Raw genomic sequence first — 22,999 nt, 5'->3', positions numbered from 1 at the left:
TTTTTTTTTTTTTTTTTTGAGATGGAGTATTGCTTTGTTGCCCAGGCTGGAGGGCAATGACGTGATCTCCACTCACTGTAACCTCCGCCTACTGGGTTCAAGTGATTATCCTGCCTCAGAGTCCTGAGTAGCTGGGATCACAAGTGTGCGCCACCACGCTCGGCTAATTTTTGTATTTTTTTTTTTTTTTGAGACAGAGTCTTGATCTGTCACCCAGGTTGGAGTGCAGCGGCACAATCTTGGCTCACTGCAAGGTTCGCCTCCTGGGTTCATGCCATTCTCCTTCCTCAGCCTCCTGAGTAGCTGGGACTACAGGCATCTGCCACCACACCTGGCTATTATTTTTTATATTTTTAGTAGAGACGGGGTTTCACCATGTTAGCCAGGATTGTCTCGATCTCCTGACCTCATGATCCGCCCGCCTCGGCCTCCCAAAGTGCTGGGATTACAGGCATGAGCCACTGCACCTGGACTAATTTTTGTATTTTTAATAGAGACAGGGTTTCACCATACTGGCCAGGCTGATCTCAAACTCCTGACCTGAGGTGATCTGCATGCCTTGGCCTCCCAAAATGCTGGGATTACAGGTGTGAGCCACCACGCCTGGCCTACATAAAGATTTTTAATGGAAATGTTATAGCTCATAACTTTGGGCTAGCAACTGAAGAATATTTTTAACAGGGAAAGCAAAACACTAGTTCAAAACTCTCCTGAGGTCGATAACAACTTTAAGATAATATAATCAGTAGTCAAAACAGACCATATTAGGCATAAAACCTGAGTGCCAAATGCTAATAAAAGAAAACATATAAATAGTCTAAAAGTTTCATTTGTAACTATACAGGTTCTCAACATAGAAATATAGTCATATATCACATAATGACAGGGATATGTTCTGAGAAATGCATCTTTAAGCAATTTCGTTTTGTGAACATCACAGTGTGTACTCACATAAACCTAAATGGAATAGCCTACCATATAACTAGGTTATACGGTATGGCCTATTACTTCTAGGCCATACCATATAGCACGTTACTGTACTGAATACTATAGGTGACTGTAACACAGTGATAAGGATTTGTGTATCAAAATATATCTAAACATAGAGAGGGTAATGCATTGTACTATGATGTTATGACATCACTAAGAGACAGCTCCATTATAATCTCAGGGGACCAACCAAAATGTCATTATGTGCTGCATGACCGTATTATGAAAGTCAGTACCTATCAACTAATAAATTCTAATTAAGTGTTTAATCCTTCTGATTTCTTTTTCAGATTTATTAAATTTCTTCTGGAGTTATAATTTGTAATATTATTTGATTATTTGATCAGTATTAAAAAAAAGAATACTTAAAAAAATTCCCTTTATCTGAGAAATGTGATTTCTCAATGTAGTGACTTTAGACACAAAGAATTCCTTCACTTTTGGACAAAATTAATTCTATGTGAATTTTGCTGGCTAGACTGAGAAGAGATCATGAGGGTTTTGTGCGTTTAACATATTAACTCAGTTTTAATTTTGGTGTTACTTGTACCTTAATAATAATAAAAAACATATGTTTAATAAAATGAACACCAGAATACTCACTGCCTGTCAGCTTAGGAAATAAGATATTAACCAAACAAGGGAAGTCTCCTGATAAGGTGTTTCTTAAAAGTTGCAGCAATAACCACAGTTGTAGAAGTTTTCTGGGAAACCTAATGAATGATCCTGACCATAACGCTACTTAATGACAGCTGTGAAAACAGAACTGGCTCCACAAGGCAATCACCACATAGTAGTGAAAAACCAAATCCAACAATGACATAATGTGATAAATGTTATGGCCTACAATGCTAAGAATGGGTTACATATTTTACACTTATATAACTAAAATGGACAGCACTAAATACTAAAGTCAAAATGGAAAGACTATAAATTATTTTAAAAACTAAGCTGAAAGGCAGATTCTAACATATTTTGAATAATGGTATAGAGGTTTATATAGTAAGTAGTTAACATATTTACATTTATACTTAAATAACCTAAACTTCAATTATTGAGAAAATGTGACTAATGTCATGTACCTAAAAAGATACAAGTTGTTTCAAAACCCCAAAATTTTACAGGATGTCTTTTTATCAATATTTTGGCAAAGGTGAGAAGCAAGAGGGAAGCCAGAGCAATTTTATTCAAATACGAATCATTTTAAGAATGAAAAATACTGTTACACAGCCTATCAACACATAATCTTAGTAAATTCATTCTTAAAATTTAATCAAGTAAATGTGTGGGAGACTAAATAAAACAAGTAAAGTTGATTTAATAAAACCAGTTTCTTAGCTGTTTTTATTTATCATCCTACGAGAACTGGATACTTTAATTAGGTTTGGAGTATGAAAGATACTGAAGTACATGTGGTATAAAATTAGAGATGAAAAATTTTGGAAAGCTTTCTCTGCCAGCTTTTATCCCAAAAGGACTGTTGTCAATCCAAAGGAAAGGAACCAAAAAGCAATGTTAGCATAAAAAGTTCCACCTTTGAGGCCTGTGTGGTCGAGCAGCAAGACTGGCATACTGAACACATGACACAATGAATCCTTGACTTTCAGAAAATTCTAGTATACAGCCTCTTGAAGTTGGTCCTTGGGGTGGATGCTGATATTGTCCAGGGGTATGTAATGTCTCACGATAAATGATGGCAGGATAAAAGTGATTCAACTTACAGTATTACCATTTTGACTTCATGATAAGAAATTCCAAATTTATCTTTATATTACAACAAATTATAAAGCTGAATGAAAAGTTTTACATGAATCTGAGCTTATTGTGGTGGTCACTCCTTTAAGCTATACTACTGGATCCTCAGGCACTTGCCAAATATATTAAATTTTAAAGGGTATTTGATGGACAAAGTTGAAGAAGACAAAGTTCAAAGATCATTGACTTACAGCCTGGTATGTTTTTTGATTTTCCTCTCCTTGTAGTATCTCTGAGTACACAACATGATGGAAGTCCTGTGGTATGTAAGGGAGCTATGACAACATTAATTGTATCTGCATGGCTGCTACTGAGGAGAAAATATGTTTTCTTAAAACTCAAGGCACAACATGATTAAATAAACCTTTCTCCATCGTGAACCAAATTTATGTTTTTGATGCAACAGCCAGATGAAAGGAATATGAAAAATATTTCATATAACTTGCATGACAGGAACTCAAAAGCTGATCTACATTATAATCAATATAGTCTAAAGAGTCTTCCACAGTCTTAATATTGTATATGTTAACATATACAATATGTTAACACAGCACCTGAAGTTGTAGCATGGTGGTATACTAGTTTTCCCACCTTGACTGCACAATTTAACTACCTAGGTAGCTTTAAACAACACTGATAACTAGGTCCTAGCCCCAATTATTCTGATTTAATTGGTCTGATTTGTGACCTTGACAATGATACGTTTGAAAGCTCCCCATCATGATGCAAAGGTTCTGCAAAAGTTGAGTACTTGGTATGGTGGAAAAGGTATAGGCTCTGAATTAGAGATTAACCACTATGAGAATTTTAGCCAAATAAAAAAAAAGCTTAAAGAAATTATCTGGGCCAGACGCGGTGGCTCACGCCTGTAATCCCAGCACTTTGGGAGGCCGAGGCAGGTGGATCACGAGGTCAGGAGATCGAGACCATCCTGGCTAACATGATGAAATTCCGTCTCTACTAAAAATACAAAAACATTAGCCGGGCGTGGTGGCGGGCACCTGTAGTCCCAGCTGCTCGGGAAGCTGAGGCAGGAGAATGGCGTGAATTCAGGAGGCGGAGCTTGCAGTCAGCCAAGATGACGCCACTGCACTCCACCCTGAGCGACAGATGGAGACTCTGTCTCAAAAATAAAATAAAATAAATAAAAAATAAAAAAAAATTATCTGTAAAATAAAGATGATAATCTATACTTAAATGTATTGCTCTAGATCTATCAATCATTCAAGTGGTAGAATAACATGTTAATAGACACTATGGGGATGCAAACAGCAAATTCCATACTGTGTGACATTCTATGGAAAAAAAATCTGATTTCTTAAAAACTGAAATAAAAAAGCAAAGCAAAGCAATGGAGGAGGAACCTACATTTAGAGAGACTTAAGAGATATTTTAACTAACTGCAACATTTGAGAACTTAGTTGGATCATGACTCAAAAAACAAATTGTAAAAATACATACTGTACATATTACATGTATTCTAAATATTTTTATGACATTTGAATAACTATGAACAATTGGAGAAAAGGAGGGACACAGAAGAAATAAGCTGATGAAGCTGAATGGTACATGTGAATTTGTTTTACTACTAATCTTTTATTTTTGTATATTTATTGAACAAAAGTGCAATCATCACGAAATAGCAGATATAGGCATTCTGCCTCATCTTCACCTCAGGAGTTGCCTGACAATTTGTTAAAATGCCATTAGAGTACTTCCCTTTTCAGTGAAAAGGCATAAAAAAATCTGTATCAAAAAACAGAAAGTAATATTTTTCACAGAACTGCAAAGCCCCACATCAAACAGTATCTTCACAACACTGGATATACTTATTGACTTACTGTGTTGAATACTGGCAGAAATCAGGGGAAAGACTGTAATAAGCAGTTCCTTCTCGGTTACAAAATAAGGTTATCAGACCCCCAAAAGCAAGACTCATAATGCATATTTCTTTTATTTGGGTATCACACCAAAAACATAAGTTTGGTTCACTATGAAGAAAGGTTTCTTTAATCATTTTGTGCCTTGATTGTTTAAAAACATGCTTTCTTATCAATAGCAGCCATGTTGATGCAATTAATTCAGGCATAGCTCCTTTGTTTTTTTTTGAGGTGGAGTCTCGCTCTGTCGCCCAGGCTGGAGTGCAATGGCATGATCTTGGCTCACTGCACGCTCCACCTCCCGGGTTCACGCCATTCTCCTGCCTCAGCCTCCCGAGTAGCTACAACTAGAAGGGCCCGCCACCACACCCGGCTAATTTTTTGTATTTTTAGTAGAGACGGGGTTTCACCGTGTTAGCCAGGATGGTCTTGATCTCCTGACCTTGTGATCCACCTGCCTTGGCCTCCCAAAGTGCTGGGATTACAGGCGTGAGCCACCACGCCTGGCCCACACCAAAGTACTCTTTATCATGTGGCATACAAAGTGACACTACAAAAAGAGGAAATTTAGTCCTTTACACATCGTGAGCAGTAAGAATAGTATTTCTCAGATCCTTTATCCAAATACTTAGGAACTGATTTATCATTAGGAACTTTTACTCCTGACCACCTTAAAATTTGGCTAAATTTTCTTTTTCTTAGTAAATACACGTTTCTGTCTGTCTTCAATAGGACTGAACTTCAATGTTCATATTTGGAAATTAAAATTTTTAAAAAATATTATGGAATTTTTCCTGCTATCCCAAGTGTACATTTTAGTAATTTGGGGTGCCATAGTTTATGAATTCTTTTAATGTATTTTAGGGTACTGATATGAATAATATAACATCTGAATAGAGTTCACAGTTGAAGTACTGGAGAAAATAATTCTGAAACAAGATTAAAAGGGAAGACAACAAACATTTTCACACTATCGCAGTAAATAGAAAATGTTTCTTGTTGTTATTGACTTGCATTGGAAAACAGAATAAAGATAAATGAATCAAATTTACAAAGATACATTTCCTTAAGCTTATTGTAACAAATAACTTTCTAAGAGAGCTGTCCTAAAATGTAAAGTATTGCCCTTTGAGGTAATAAATTCCCTTTCACTGAATATGTTTAAATAGAACAAAAAAAAATGTAAATGACAGACTGTGGACTATTAGTTAAAATGTCCAGAATCTATGGCTTTATGAAAAAATATTTACTACAACTAATGTAAGAACTTATTTCAGGAAATAGAGCAATCTTGAAAGATTAGAAGCTTTATACCTTAATTTTAATCTATGCCCAAGTTTATCCATTAATAAATATTGAGAATGAACTATATGCCTATACAATTCTTAGTTCTGAAGATATAATAGTGTATGAAATTGACAGATCCCTGCCTTATGACCCTTACATAGGGAAAGGGAGAAAAAGGTAAACAATAAGTTTACCAAATTTATCATATACAAACTTCCCCAGTCAATGTATACATTTCTGGCTAGCAATATATTTCTGCCTGAGTAACAGTCAGAGATAATAAAGATCTCTTTTAAGTATCACTAAAGCAGAATAACAGTGAGTAGTGGTGTTAGTTTAAATCTAACTGATGCCCAAGTTGGTAGCCATAACCAGTTCATCCTAAATTCTAGGGCACCTATTCTCCATTCTTTTGTAGAACAAAAAAATAAAAAACATCATGGCACATTCTGAAGTACTACTGTTTTATATAAGGGCTTTAGCCAAATTCTTCCTGTTTTAAAATAAATCATGTTAACATTTAAAATTACTCTTTCACTTAAACAAGTACTCATTAGTTTAACAAACATTTTTATTTTATTATTTTTTTTGAGACAGAGTCTCACTCTGTTGCCCAGGCCGGAGTGCAGTGGCGTGATCTTGGCTCACTGCAATCTCCGCCTCCCAGGTTCAAGTGATTCTCCTGCCTCAGCCTCCCGAGTAACTGGGACTACAGGCGCGTGCTACCACGTCCAGCTAATTTTTGTATTTTTAGTAGAGACAGGGTTTTACCATATTGGCCAGGCTGGTCTCAAACTCCTGACCTTGTGATCCACCCTAGTTTAACAAACATTTTTTATTTGTTACCCTCGGCCTCCCTAGTTTAACAAACATTTTTTTAGGCACTTAGTATCCATGAGGCATAGACCTGCACTGTACAAGAGCAATATAATGTAAGATACATTAAAATTGTAAATTTTCTAGACACCACATTAAAAAAGTGAAATTGTATTAATATAGTTTATTTAACCTAATGTATTCAAAATATTATCACTTCAACATTAATCAGTATAAACAAACAAGATGTTTACATTCTTTTTTCTTTCCATTCTACGTCATTAAAATCCAGTGTATTTTATACTACAGCTCATTTCTTTTTTTTTTTTTTTTTTCTTTTTTTTTTTTTTATTATTATTATTATTATTATACTTTAGGTTTTATGGTACATGTGCGCAATGTGCAGGTAAGTTACATATGTATACATGTGCCATGCTGCTGCGCTGCACCCACCAACTCGTCATCTAGCATTAGGTATATCTCCCAATGCTATCCCTCCCCCCTCCCCCCACCCCACAACAGTTCTGAGAGTGTGATGTTCCCCTTCCTGTGTCCATGTGTTCTCATTGTTCAATTCCCACCTATGAGTGAGAATATGTGGTGTTTGGTTTTTTGTTCTTGCGATTGTTTACTGAGAATGATGATTTCCAGTTTCATCCATGTCCCTACAAAGGACGTGAATTCATCATTTTTTATGGCTGCATAGTATTCCATGGTGTATATGTGCCACATTTTCTTAATCCAGTCTATCATTGTTGGACATTTGGGTTGGTTCCAAGTCTTTGCTATTGTGAATAATGCCGCAATAAACATACGTGTGCATGTGTCTTTATAGCAGCATGATTTATAGTCCTTTGGGTATATACCCAGTAATGGGATGGCTGGGTCGAATGGAATTTCTAGTTCTAGATCCCTGAGGAATCGCCACACTGACTTCCACAAGGGTTGAACTAGTTTACAGTCCCACCAACAGTGTAAAAGTGTTCCTATTTCTCCACATCCTCTCCAGCACCTGTTGTTTCCTGACTTTTTAATGATTGCCATTCTAACTGGTGTGAGATGGTATCTCATTGTGGTTTTGATTTGCATTTCTCTGATGGCCAGTGATGGTGAGCATTTTTTCATGTGTTTTTTGGCTGCATAAATGTCTTCTTTTGAGAAGTGTCTGTTCATGTCCTTCGCCCACTTTTTGATGGGGTTGTTTGTTTTTTTCTTGTAAATTTGTTGGAGTTCATTGTAGATTCTGGATATTAGCCCTTTGTCAGATGAGTAGGTTGCGAAAATTTTCTCCCATTTTGTAGGTTGCCTGTTCACTCTGATGGTGGTTTCTTTTGCTGTGCAGAAGCTCTTGAGTTTAATTAGATCCCATTTGTCAATTTTGGCTTTTGTTGCCATTGCTTTTGGTGTTTTAGACATGAAGTCCTTGCCCATGCCTATGTCCTGAATGGTAATGCCTAGGTTTTCTTCTAGGGTTTTTATGGTTTTAGGTCTAACATTTAAGTCTTTAATCCATCTTGAATTGATTTTTGTATAAGGTGTAAGGAAGGGATCCAGTTTCAGCTTTCTACATATGGCTAGCCAGTTTTCCCAGCACCATTTATTAAATAGGGAATCCTTTCCCCATTTCTTGTTTTTGTCAGGTTTGTCAAAGATCAGATACTTGTAGATATGTGGCATTATTTCTGACGGCTCTGTTCTGTTCCATTGATCTATATCTCTGTTTTGGTACAAGTACCATGCTGTTTTGGTTACTGTAGCCTTGTAGTATAGTTTGAAGTCAGGTAGTGTGATGCCTCCAGCTTTGTTCTTTTGGCTTAGGATTGACTTGGCGATGCGGGCTCTTTTTTGGTTCCATATGAACTTTAAAGTAGTTTTTTCCAATTCTGAGAAGAAAGTCATTGGTAGCTTGATGGGGATGGCATTGAATCTGTAAATTACCTTGGGAAGGATGGCCATTTTCATGATATTGATTCTTCCTACCCATGAGCATGGAATGTTCTTCCATTTGTTTGTATCCTCTTTTATTTCCTTGAGCAGTGGTTTGTAGTTCTCCTTGAAGAGGTCTTTCACATCCCTTGTAAGTTGGATTCCTAGGTATTTTATTCTCTTTGAAGCAATTGTGAATGGGAGTTCACTCATGATTTGGCTCTCTGTTTGTCTGTTATTGATGTATAAGAATGCTTGTGATTTTTGCACGTTGATTTTGTATCCTGAGACTTTGCTGAAGTTGCTTATCAGCTTAAGGAGATTTTGGGCTGAGACAATGAAAGGCCTTTGACAAAATTCAACAACCCTTCATGCTAAAAACTCTCAATAAATTAGGAATTGATGGGACGTATCTCAAAATAATAAGAGCTATTTATGACAAACCCACAGCCAATATCATACTGAATGGGCAAAAACTGGAAGCATTCCCTTTGAAAACTGGCACAAGACAGGGATGCCCTCTCTCACCACTTCTATTCAACATAGTGTTGGAAGTTCTGGCCAGGGCAATTAGGCAGGAGAAGGAAATCAAGGGTATTCAATTAGGAAAAGAGGAAATCAAATTGTCCCTGTTTGCAGATGACATGATAGTATAACTACAGCTCATTTCAATTGAGACTGGCCACATTTTAAATGCTCAATGGTTACATGTGGCCAGTGGCTATAGGAAGTAGAATATTTTACACTACAGCACATCTCAATTCAGGCACTAAATTTTCACAGGAAATACTTGACCTTAATTAGATTTAGACTGATTTAGATCATATTTAGATTTCAGGAAATTTACAGTTGAAAAAGTAGATCATATATCTAGGTTATTCCTAATATATTTAAAAATTGTCCAATAATGGAACCAAGTATCGGTTTTTAATTAATAATTAAAACTAAAAATGCAGTCCCTTAGTGGCATTAGATGCATTTCAAGTACTCAATAGCCACGTATGGCTAGTGCTACCATACTGGATACTATGGTAATATTTTTAGACAATGTAGCAAGGAGTTTCCAAAATTATTTTTTTCTTTTCCATTTTCTTTTGAATTGCACCAATTCTGGTCAAAGGACTGGTGAGGAGACATTTATTTTTCCTTTAGAAATTATAACCTGCAGAGATTTGCACAGAAACTGAGATAGTTCCTTTGAATCAAAATAGTCAATAGTCTCTTATTTCCAAAGTTAAGTACTCCAATCCCAATGGAGAGAAAGCTCTCAATTCCAGTTTGTGACTGACAATTCTGCCATCCACCTTGCCACCCAAGCTGGAGATAACTTTATGGTTACCAGGTTGTCACTGAATCCTGTGTAATTAGCTAGCTAATACCTTTTCTTCTAACTGTACCTCATCACCTTCTACTCTACCTTCAACTGTTGCTGCCTTAGTTAGGTACATATCTTTGATCACCTGGGCTATTTTAAGTACCTTCTAAAGCTAATCTTAAAAACACAGCTCAGGGACATAGATGTATATATAATAAATATATATAATACATATATAATATATATAATACGTATTATATATATTATATATATATTTTACATATGTAATCACCCAAGTAACCACCACCGAGAGTAACATATAGAATACCCCCAGAACACAATAAAGTTCCCTCCTGTCCCTGAGCCACCCTGTCACAGCCCAGTATCAAGTAGTGTGAGGATTTCTGACTAGTTTTGCCCTTTTGAGCTTCGTGTAAATGAAATTACATAGTATATGCTCATTTGTGTCAGGCTTCTTTTACTCAACATATTATTTGTAAGATTCATCCATGTCGTTCCCTGTACCAGTAGATCTTTTTTATTGTTATTTGGAATTCTGTAAGTATTCAAAAATGTATTCATCCATTCTCCTGCTAATGGGACTTTCCAATTTGGGGTCATTATGAATAAAGCTGGTATGAAGATTGATAATGTTGGTTTAAGTATTAAAATAACCCAAAATACATGGTCAATATGTTCTTCTTTCCCTCCCTTATATTGGAGTCACAGTAGAAACTGATGCTGTATATACTACACGGAATGAAATTAGACACATTCCAAATCAGTTTGCATTTTAAACAAAAGACAAGCCATGTATACCTTCAATTACTATACATGTTAAGTGCATGCAAGATACATTCATATCACATTAACAGCCACAAACATTAACACCCAATGAATAACAAAATTTGATTACATTTATTATAACATTTTAGCATCTGCTCTACACCCAATGAATAACAAAATTTGATTACATTTATTATAACATTTTAGCATCTGCTCTATATTTTCTAATGCATCAAGAAGAGATTAATCTAGGCAACAACAACAGATATTGCCACCCTACCAACCTTATAAGATAAAGCATGTAAAATGTAATATGTAATCTTAAGATATATCTAAGAGGAGTTACAAAAAGTTTATTAGTATTACTTTGACCATTTAAACAAGTTCAGTAAATTTGAGCACATAAAATTTCTACTTTACAAAATTAGCACCTGCTTATTTCCTTAAAATTATTATTGAAAAATTTAAGTCAAGATAATGCTTACTTAGGTCTGAAACCTAGAAAGGAGTAGTAATTTATATAGATGCTATGCTAATACTATGCACAGATGTGTTAAATGACTGCCGTACCTCCTCCATGAAGGAGATGAAATTAAAACAAATCAGATGTGAAATCAATGTTTTATGAAAATATAACAGCAAAATTAAAATTATTTCCTTCTTTGCCATAATGTTAATCTTTCCTAAACTAAATATTCTATAAGACACTCAGTAAAACTCATTTTATTGCTGGTGGGTTTTCTAGTATTTTAAAGCAAAAGCAGAATGACAAATATAGTATTAAAGTCACTATTCAGATTCATTCAATAACCACATATAAACACGGATAGTGAACTTGACCTTTAAAAAAATTCCTCTTTTGTGCGAACATCACTTATACTTTGTACTACCATAAAGCTATAAATTCATACAAAGTAAAAAGATGACTAAAATCTTCATATTTTTCTCCTTACCTCCCATTCTCTGGCTGCTGCTTGATTACTAGAATCCTCAATTGTTTCAGACTCCTCAATCTTTTTTACTACTATAAATCCAGGTTCTCTGGTATATTCGCCAGTATCTTCTGCATATATTTCTGGACTCCACTGAATGAAGAAGGCATACAAGTGATCTGTCCTGTTAGGAGAAGTGATTATTAATATACCTAGTATTCTGTGCTGCCAGAATTACAAAATTATATTTGTAAAATATCTTGATAAATCTTGAAGACTTAAAATATACACAAAACATATTGTTTTATATCAGTATAAAAGGTCTACTATCAGGAAGGCATTAACTTAAATATTTTATTTGGCTATATTCTGTCAGGTTGTTCTTCAGAAAACCAAATGAAGATTTTCCTTGGCATGTTTTTGACTAGTTCAGATGCTGTATATTATAATGCTTTTCTTCTTTAAAGACACTAGTGATGGAAAAGGAAATTAGATACACAACTTTGACCTCATTCCTACAATAATCTAATGATCTAAAATACAAGTAAACAATTTATTATTGGCCTATTTTGAGACATTATATAGAATTTTCCAAGTTAATAGAAATGTAATGTCCTTAAATTTTAAATGATACTAGGAACATACAGTGTTGAGAGACAGATGATCTAATCTTAGAAATCTCTGGTTCCCCTTTTCAATGTTTTGTTTACTAGAGTAAAGCCAGTTGTTACATTCCCTGATAAACGTATTTGAGAGTCACACACACATTTCAAATATCTATGTTTTATTGGTTTTAATAAACATGTTTCTGAAAATTGATTATATAACTTTCAGCTAACATATACCAGTTAATAACCATGGTTCTAGAAATTATATTTTCAATATAATAATTTTTAAAATTGCCATTCTTTATGTGGCAGCTAACATATTTAAAAGGTGTTACATTTTATCTTTCAATGTAACATCTTATCTTTTTATCAATTTCTCACTATCTATGCAGCAGTTTTCCTGTTTCATGTCTACAATAAAGATCAGAATCCTAATAATACTAATTTGTAATGAATATTAACCAAGATACAAGAATGAATATTAAAATAGGGAATTCCATGTAAACATTAAAATAAAACCAAGAATAATGAGAAAAACTAAATTTTTATGTCCATTTTAACTAAATATAGTTACATTTCTCATTGTAGTGATTTCAACATCACTGTCACTGGAACGTTTGAATATCAGGCTCTGTCCCTTTCAGGTATTCATCAATTATACAAATCATATTTTAAGATTAAACCAATGTTGTGGAAGACACACATTGTACTTACTTTATATATGGTGGAGTGGGAAAAGGGAAAAGAGCATTATCATTTTATGCCTAAAAGCTGCAGTCTTCCAAAGCAACATATAAAGATTTTCCAAGAGGTACACAAACATGTAAGATGGTGCTAAGGGAATCAATTTGCGTATCTCCAATTTCCATATGTTACTCTTTACTCATAATAATCTGCCTAAAAACAGTATGGTCAAGATATTTTACAGATTTCTTGTTATCCGCTTTCACTAAAGCACTTTTTCTAATTTATAAAAGAAGGGCATATCTTCACCTATTCAGAATTTACAATGGGATATGCCCTATACTATAAAAACTTCTAGGCTGCCCAAGATTGGTGTTGAGACAGGAAACGATTATAAAGACTGGGTAATAAGTCCTTCTGTATGTCAGGTTGTTTCTCATTAATTGATTTCCACAAAACTGAAGGAGTTTTCAATGGAGCTGTTCACTGATGATCACTAAAAATATTGTGACAAAAATGATTAATTTTTGGAATTATATAGAAACAAGTTTAAATAATTGAATGACATTATTAAAATGAAACTCTCTTCAGTCTCACTGACTTTTCTATGAACAAAGCTTCTCAGTATTTATAAAGAAAAATAAAAGGGAGAGGCAGAACTGATACTGAGTCCTATCTCATCCTTTCGATGAAACATATTAATCTATCAATGGATATAGGAAAGGTCTATCTAACTCCTTAAGACAGGCATTTCCTATGATATTTTACTTTTTATGTGTTAATACCTTTGCTCAGCAGTATCTTTTCAAGTATGTTAGTGTAGCATTATCTTAGAAAGTAGAGATAGTATCTTACTGTGTAGCAAAGGGTAACCATGCTTACTGTCCATTATAAAAATTCAGGTTCCCTAAACTTATGGTTCCTCTTCTGTAAAATAACCCCAGGTATGTGCAGCTGTCACTTGGCCTTCTGCACATCCTTTGTGGAAAAGGAGGTACAGAGAAATCACACAATTGCTGATGCTCTGATTACTGCTATTGTACAGATGTCTGTGCTTTCTCCCAGCATGCACCAAATGGAGGCAGACTAAGTTGTTGGCTAAGTAGCCTAAAACCTTAAATCCTTTACTATTTTTACAAAAGTCACAGAAAATGTTAAAATAAATGCAATTTAAATATACACACACACAGATATGTAAATGTGTTAAGTATATGTAGTTTGTTGCAAAGAACTATAATAGGGGATAAAAATATAGTACCTTATAATGAGTTTGTGTGAAGTGGTATTATGGAAATACAAGTTTAAAGAGAAAAAGTAAGATGCAATGTCTAACTGTTAAAGTAATTTTAAGTGAATAATAGTACAGGGAAAGTTGTTATAATGTTTCATTTCTACTGGGTATAAGTAACACTATTTACTTAAAATGTAAAAATTGATAAGATAGTACAATAGACATCTTTTACAACTGCTTAAAACTTATGATGAAAAATTTAATTGTGCAAAGGGTACATACAAATATTGTGAAGACCACTACATCCTTTTAGTAGCTAATTTAGTGTCATGTATATAGAAGGTATTTAATGAATATTTGAGGAATTTTTAATATAAAGGAATTATACATCATTAGCTGCCTTCAGGAAGGAGCTATATCAAATAATATTTTGATGAATCTTCTTGCTCCAAGGTATCTTAAGTTTCTTTACTACCCAAACTAGATATTTGTTCACATTTTAAATAATAAACTACAAAAGGGAATGCAATTAAAAATGGGGCAAATTATAAAGTAGGGGCAAAATGGTTTCAAATAGACTTACTGTCTGCTTTTAATCATAAACTATGTTTCAATAGTTTATCATTGGTATTTTGACACACAAAATAATTTCAGTTCAAAGAATCTCAATAATGCTCTCAAGGTGTCGTATGGGATTTTTACCTTTCTTGTGGCACAGCAAACCAATATTCATGTTTCTTATCTCTCTGTGCATACTGTTGCATTGTAGCACTTGCTTGAGATACAAATGTTTTCCTCATTGGTTTTCCAACTCTGAGACACAAGAACTTATGTAATCGATGCCTTCTCTTTTCTTTTAAAAGCGCAGAACCTAGAATTGAGATGCAAACAGTGTTTATTCAATTCTCATACACCAAGTTTAAGCAGTTTAAGTAATTTTACCTTCAAAATTCTGACAAATAATTACAGAATAAAACCTCACTTTAGTGGTGCTAAATTTTCTTAATTTATATTTTTTTTCCTCCAAAGGTAAAGTCACAGATACAACATGACTAAACTTAACAAAAGAGCCAAGTTAATGAACAAAAATTATGTCTAAGGACATTAAGAAAAAAATGTAAAAGCTTCAGAAACATTGTTACATTTTCAACACCCATACTAAAGTAATCATATATATATACACACACATTGTATATATATAATTTTCTACATATTCTCTATCAGTCTTTTTGAATGACATCTAAATAACTGTAGAAGTTTTAAAGGCATACTTAACATGGTTGTTTCAGACAAAAATTTAATGAAGTGTCTAATGCTTTTACATGTATATGAAATTGTAATAAAACAGTCGATAATATGTTAGATTCTGCCACCTGTTTGTTTGGACAGTTAATTAAGAATGAATTAGTTCTAACTCTTTCAACCAGAGGTGCTGATAGAGTCTGAATATATAGGTGAATTTAGGAACCCAGACATTGATTAGCTTACCAAGGCAGCACACTGGAGGAAATAGCACTTATAGTCAGGAGACCTGGGTACTCATCATGGCTTTTTCTGTGCAGTATTACACAAGGTAGATAATCTATGGGAACCCCACTATTTTCACGTGGTTAAAATGATGAGCTTTCACCATTCTTCTCATAATTGTACTAGACAGTTTTATATTTCTTACATAATTTTATTATAAAGTCATAAAGATCAGAAAGTTTGAATATTTCTCTATTACAGAATATTAAATAACTTAAAATTACTTAAAACTAATTATTCCGAAAAAAGAGGAAACCAAATGGTAACAGTTTAGAGATGTCTGTTTAAAAACATCTATCAATTTTTTCTCCTTTTAATATTTGGTTATAATAACTTCCCCTAACCCCATTAAACCCCCAACCCCCACAACAAAATTAGTCCACCACATTATCAGTTTAAACAGATTATTTTATCTTTCTCAAAGGTTTTATAATATAAGGTAACTATCAGATGTAGTCAAAGATGCAGTCAAAGATCTTCAAAATATAAGGTAACTATCAGATGCATTTTCTGTCTTTGATGTTTTGAAGAATGCTGGGCAGCATTCTTTAAAATGTCTTAACAATACAGATTGTTAATAACAACTGGATGTCTTAATAAGCAAATGGTTAAATAAATTTTAGGGCCATTAAAGCCATGTTTTTAAAGAACTGTAATGACATAGGAAAAGGTTCATGACATAAAAAAGCAGGATACAAAAGTATAGTATAATCTTGATTTGATGTAAATAACAAATTAATATGTATGATTTTGTTCTAAAAGAAAGACAGATATATTGAATGTTAACAAGGATCATCTCTGGGTGATGAATTCCAGGAGATTCTTATAAATTTTCTGGAATCTTCCTATGTTTGCCAAATGTTCTTTACTGAACACGCATTAGTTTTGAATTAAAAAAAAGTATTACAGAAGAAAAATATTCAATCTTTTATAGAACTTGGTTCAAGTATTAATACATGAATTATTTTAATATCTACTGAACACAGCCCTTAGGTCTTCAGGGTATCTCAACGGCATGATGAAAAGAAAATTCGGTATTTTAAAAACTGACCCAAATCTTGTGTACTGCTGCAGAGAAGGTAAAATGGTGCAGCCACTATGGAAAACAGTACGGTGGTTCCTCAAGAAATTAAACATAGAGTTACCATATGATCCAGAATTCCACTCTGGGTATATACCCAAAAAAAATTCAAAGGAGGGATTCAAACAGATATTTGTACACTAATGTTCAAAGCAGCATTATTCACAATAGCCAAAAGGTTGAAACAACCAAAATGTCCAGCAACAAATGAACAGACAAAATGTCCACACATACAATGGAATATTATTCAGCCTTAAAAAGATAGGAAATTCTGACACATAGTACAGAATAAATGAACTTTGAAGGCATTATGCCAAGTGAAATAAGCCAAACATCAATGGATAAATATTGTATGACTCCACTCACATGAAGTATCTAGAGTAGTTAAATTCAGAAACAAAGTAGAATGTTGGTTGCCAAAAGCTATGAGGAAGGGAGAAAAGCAAGTTACTGGTTTTTGTTTTTCATTTTTTTGTTTGAGACAGGATCTTGCTCTGTTGCTCAGGCTGGAGTGCAGTGGCATGATCATGGCTCACAGCAGCCTCGACCTCCTGGGTTCAATCAATTCTCCCATCTTAGTCTCCCGAGTAGTTGGGCCTACCGGTGTGCACCATCACCATGTCTGACAAATTTTTGTAATTTTTTTTTGTAGAAACAGGGTTTTACCATGGTGCCCAAGCTGTTCTCCATCTCCTAGGTTCAAGCAATCTGCCTGCCTCAGCCTCCCAAAGTGATAGGATTACAGGCGTGAGCCACCATGCCTGGCCAACTTATTGTTTAAGGGGTACAGAGTTTCAGTTTTAGAAGATGAAAAAAGCTCTGGAAATGGACAGTAGTGATGATCTGCATAACAATGTGAATGTACTAATGCCACTGCATTGTAGATATAAAAATGCTTCAAATAATATATTTATGTTATATTTTACCACAATTTTAAAAAGTTAAATGGTAAATTTTATTTTATATATTACAGCAAAACAAAAATCTTTGACTTTAAAAAATGAAAGAAAAGTTCACATGTGAATGGATTAGTCTGGGATAAACATTCTAATAGAATATCAGAAATGTTAGCAAAGTTAGTTGTTATACCCCATTTAACCCATAATGTATTAACTAAAGCACAGTATATTAGAAATAAAAGACTGAAAATAGTATAATTTTCAGAAGTAAACAGTACCAGAAAACTGAAAGATAAAATAGTGTTTTTATTTGTCCTGAGTGCAGGTTTTTAAAAGAAAATAATTAGATGATGATGATGAAACTTCTTGATACGTGGAAGAATTCTGTAAGTACACTTTTAGGTTTAACTGTACATTTTATAAAAGATGGGATTACAACTTTGGCAATTAAAATGTTATATATGAAAAAAGACATTTTTAATGGTAACATACCAAAAACTTTTTAAGAGAAAATGGAGTGATCAAAGGTATTATACAGCTTTTGTGCACTTTCTCAAGAAATAAATTGTTTAACGATAGGATGTTGTGAGCCAAGAATGTTTAAACATGGTGGGTAGCAATGATGCTCATTATGTGTACGAGCCACCTGTGGGATAAGAAAAGACAGTAGACACTGGAGACTGTATATACTTGTCCCCAGAGAATCACCAGTCAAGGGTCACTCACTTATCCTTCAGGTTGGCCTAAGGTACAGCGGCTTTTGAGTCAGTGAGGAAAGACGGAGACACCATACAATCGGATGAACTAACTTTATTTACTCTATAACACTTACTTTCTATGTGTCCATCAGCAGATGTAATTTTATGCTTAGCTTCTTTTTGTGACACTTGTTGAATATTTTCCCTTTGCTGTTTAGTTTGTTGCATAGTATGGGTTTTCCAAAGTTTGCGTAGCTCTTCTACCTCTGTCTGTGAGTCCTGATTTTGCTCCTTTCCTTGTTTTCCTTTGTTAACACTTGGCTTTTGTTTAAATTCTGCTGTTTCCCCACAAGGCATATTTTCTTTTTGACTCTCTTCTTGGTGTAATGAATTCTCATGAAGAAAAGAATCCTGGTCTGAATTACCTTTTATACTTGTGCTGTCTTCTTTAGGGCCTGATATTCCTTGAAAGTTATCTGCAATCTGATCTCCTTCCTCAATGGCCATTTCAAGATTATTTAAATCAGTTTTATGACATAAAGTCCCAACTTCATTTGTAGAATGTTCAGTATCAGATCCTAAGTGACCAGGAGTACCAGTAGATTCTGATTTGACTGTCAGACTTTCTACTTCAGCCTGACTGACAGTTTGCACAGATTCTGATGACGCACCAGAAGATTTATCTTGTCGCAGTTCATCTGAAGATACAAGCTCCTCTCGTATAGGGGAAAGTTCTGATTCTGTGAACACATCTTCAGAAAGAGACTCCTCAGTGCTCCTAGGAGCAGTGCTGGCACTATCATTACCTGCATCTCGGATTCTTGAGTCTATTTCCTCAGTGTTACTTCCTGTCATTTTCTTTGAATGGCAGAAGTCCCTTCCTGATAGCTGATCTATGTCTCTGTCATTAAACAAAATTAAAAATAATTAGACTTTTAAAATTGTGGTATTTTACTTTCCACACACTGAACACAGAATTAGTATCACTAAAAAGACTTTTTAACAAAAGGATGTAGCACGTATCTCCAGAGAATATAAAAAATCTGATTTATTCAATATGACCAAATAATTAAGTTTATAGACTAAGTAATTCTATAAATCAAGTAATTAAGCCAAACTTTTACATCAATTGCTTAATATTTAGGAAATATCAAAGTAAGATTTCCTTGCAAGTAATCTACTTGAAGGGAACTTGATGACATAAATCCTGGGTAAAGCTGTAATTCTAAACTAAAATTTACTCACTGATGGAATATGGAAAATAAACACAGAGAAATGTTTAATTAAAATTTTAAATCTCCCAATAAAGTAAAAATAAACTGATTTCCATAGACATACACACACACAGTGCTTATCTACATTCAAATAGAGCTTAAATTAAAATATATGGCTCAAATGTAAGGCTTAAAACCAATCTGAATAGAACTCAAGCAAAAGTATTTAGAGAAAATCTTCAGGCTAACAACTATACTCTTTAACACCTCTAAGAGAACTTGTTCAGGTGAAAAGTTTAGATACTAGACAAATGAATGGTTCATAACTGGGTCTAGACTTTCAGATTTAATGACATTTATATATGTAAACACTAATGTTCAAAAGTTAAGTTCTGGAAAGAGGGAGTGTAAACCTCTATACCATGAAATGTAAGTTGCTAATTTAAAATGATGGTTACAAGAAGTCTGTGATAAATGAAAATTATATGAGTTCTCAATGAAAAAAGTATTAACATTTATACATATATAGTTTGAGAACCATGTAAAATATGCTGAAAAGGAAAGATTGTAAAGTAAGTCGACACAAAAATAATTGGCTATCTCTGAATGGTGAAGCTGGGTAACTCTTTCTCTTGTTCCACTTTTCGGTATTTTCCAATTTTTCTGCAACAAGTATGCATAATTTCTATAACTAGGATGGATAAATTTTTAAAGTATTAATTAGTTGAAGTCAGTATCTCTGTCGCCTTTGTATCTGATTCATCTTAAAAAAACAAGAATCTAGTTTGTCATTAAATATACAATAGTGTCATCTACTGGTGATGCACTCAAACTGCATCTATAGGGTGCTGGAACAGGGCAAAAGTTTTGAGAAATTTTATCTGTACATTTAAAGAATTAGAAGACCCTTAGGTAAGAGATAAACCTAACAAACGTGACAGGATATATATTTAGAAAAGTGCTATACTCTTCAGATTTAATATGCTGAAAGGCTAAACATTTATGTCAATGATGTTGCTACTGTTGAATGTAATACCATAATAATACCTTTGAAAACAACCTCCCAAGGAGCCTAAGACAGAAGAAAAGCAGTCAAATCTTATACCTCATTTTTGGCATACATTTGTTTTATTTATCTAATTTTGTGCCAAATATTGTTTTTTATCAATCCATAAGGCAGAATTTAAAGATATTTCTTTTTGAAGAAATATCTTTAAATATTTAAATCCAGGTGACACTTTCCAGGTGACAATGAATGACAAAACAGTGATTTGAAAGGGAAGAGCTATACAGCATCCTTGTAGAACAGTGATGGATTGTTTGGAATAAGAGAACCCCAAAGTACCATATCACAAATGGAAAAGGACAAAGCCAGGCATCGTGGCTCACACCTATAATCTCAGCACTTTGGCAGGCCTACGCCAGCATTATCACTTGAGGTCAGGGGTTCGAGACCAACCTGGCCAACGTGATGAAACCCTGTCTCTACTAAAAATACAAAAATTAGCCAGATGTGGTGGCAGGTGTCTGTATTCTCAGCTACTCAGAAGGCTAAGGCAGGAGAACTGCTTGAACCCAGGAGGTGGATGTTGCAGATCGTGCTATTGCATTCCAGCCTGGGTGATAGAGTGAGACTCCACCTCAAAAAAAAAAAAAAGAAAGAAAGAAAAAGAAAAAGAAAGAAAAGGAGGACAACAGAGTCTCACCAATGACTGACTCTCTCTCTCTCTCTCTCTCTCTATATATATATATATATATCCTTCTTCTTCTTTGAATCTAATCCTTCACTCTTTTACCTTTGTCTCATCCCATTATCCACCTCCCAATAATCCTTATTTGCTGAAACTGGCCTTGGATGATGATCTACAAATATAACTAATACGAGGATACTAACACCTTCTAGGAATTATCTGCAGCTCTAAAGATTAGTCTACCAAGTCAAAATAATATCTGTTGGGTGGAAGGTAGAGTGGAGACTTTTGAGCAAAGGATTTTATTCTGTCACAGATATTCTACCAATTCATTTAGTCTTCCTTAGAAACAAAAATAATTTGTTCCTTTTTTCCTTTGTAAGTTGCTCTGCCCCACAAGGGTTAATTTTAAAACAGCTATCATTCCTGTGGGCTAATATAGGGATATAAATATCAGTATCAGTTAAAGTGAAGACAATTTGAAAATGTTGGTAGTCACGTACGAAGGAATGAGGAGGTTATTTCCTAGTACATATCAATTTCCTTCCTTGCTACTTCCCCTTCCTTTCTTTGTATACCTTTTATCTTTTTCTCCTTTTATTTCCCATTCCTCCTTTTCTTTCTGGCCATTACTTTGGACAAGCATATTACTTTCAAAAGCTGTGTCCAAACTGTAGTCTCACAGCTATCTTAAAGTATCACACAAATCCTCTGACCAGTATATTCCAAAGTTAACTCTTTATATTTGAGCAAGTTGTGGGTTTTCTTCCCTGTACTTTACACTGTATTTTATACTGGGAGAGAGGATTGCAAACATATAAATCAATCAATTAAAAAAAAAAAAAAGCTGTCTTGCCCACAGCAATGTCAGGTCTTTGCTCATGTGGCCTCTCCCAAATCACAGCCCTTCAGTCACTTCCAAGGGAAATTTGAAAACTATCCCGACAGTGATTGCTCACAGGGGTAATTTAGAAGACTGAAAGCTGTGTCTGAATAAAAAGGTTGGTAAACACTGAATTAAATGGGCACTATAGGTTACTTTTCAAATATCTGGTTCTCTGACCACACACACAAATACAAATCTAAGATAATTCCTAACTATCCAAGGTGCAAATTAAGAATAATCTTCTCAATAATGCATATATTTTTGTTTCATTATTGACAAAATAAAAGGCAGCTGTAAGAAAACTAGTAAAAATAGTTAAGGTATTAGACAAGGGTCAACTATCTAGATACAATAAAGTTGCAAAGGAATATAAATATCACTCTTACATGGGTAAGGATTCCTTTATTTTGCTATCCAAAATTTCTTTGTACATTGCAGCTGACATCACCTCTTCCATTGGACACATGATGCCATATTCCTCACAGCCATTCTCTTGAACCAAAGGGTCAGTTTTATGTGGATCAAACATTATATTATTTGGTGTAACTAGCAGTACACCACTGACTGTGCCCTAAGGTGAAAAAAGAAAGTAACATTTAATCCTCAAGGTTGATATTTCAAAAATTGTCTAGCTATTTTTACTAATTTTCTTCTGATGTTAGGCCATATATAAAAATAGTACACTCAGGAACTGTGGCATTCTCACGAAACCATTTTTATTAAAACCCAAGTTTTCCCAGTAAATTCTCCTCTTTAGGAGAGGTAGAATATCATATTCCCCCAAAGACAATCA

At 34.1% G+C, this 22,999-nt stretch overlaps 1 protein-coding gene across 7 annotated transcripts in view; it reads right to left on the bottom strand.

The window, feature by feature from the left end:
- The window catches only part of OXR1 (oxidation resistance 1), a 490,658-nt gene that overhangs the window by 28,931 nt on the left and 438,728 nt on the right, over positions 1-22,999 (bottom strand). For all 7 annotated transcript variants that reach the window (NM_001372293.1, NM_001372294.1, XM_054560902.1 and 4 more), the window contains 4 exon segments: positions 11,709-11,871; positions 14,913-15,081; positions 18,550-19,316; positions 22,593-22,777. In NM_001372293.1, the coding sequence (NP_001359222.1) occupies positions 11,709-11,871; positions 14,913-15,081; positions 18,550-19,316; positions 22,593-22,777 (1,284 nt within the window).

Source organism: Pongo abelii, chromosome 7, assembly GCF_028885655.2.
Source record: "Pongo abelii isolate AG06213 chromosome 7, NHGRI_mPonAbe1-v2.0_pri, whole genome shotgun sequence".
NCBI classification, from domain to species: Eukaryota; Metazoa; Chordata; class Mammalia; order Primates; family Hominidae; genus Pongo; species Pongo abelii.
This window is presented reverse-complemented; position numbering and strand designations above follow the sequence as displayed.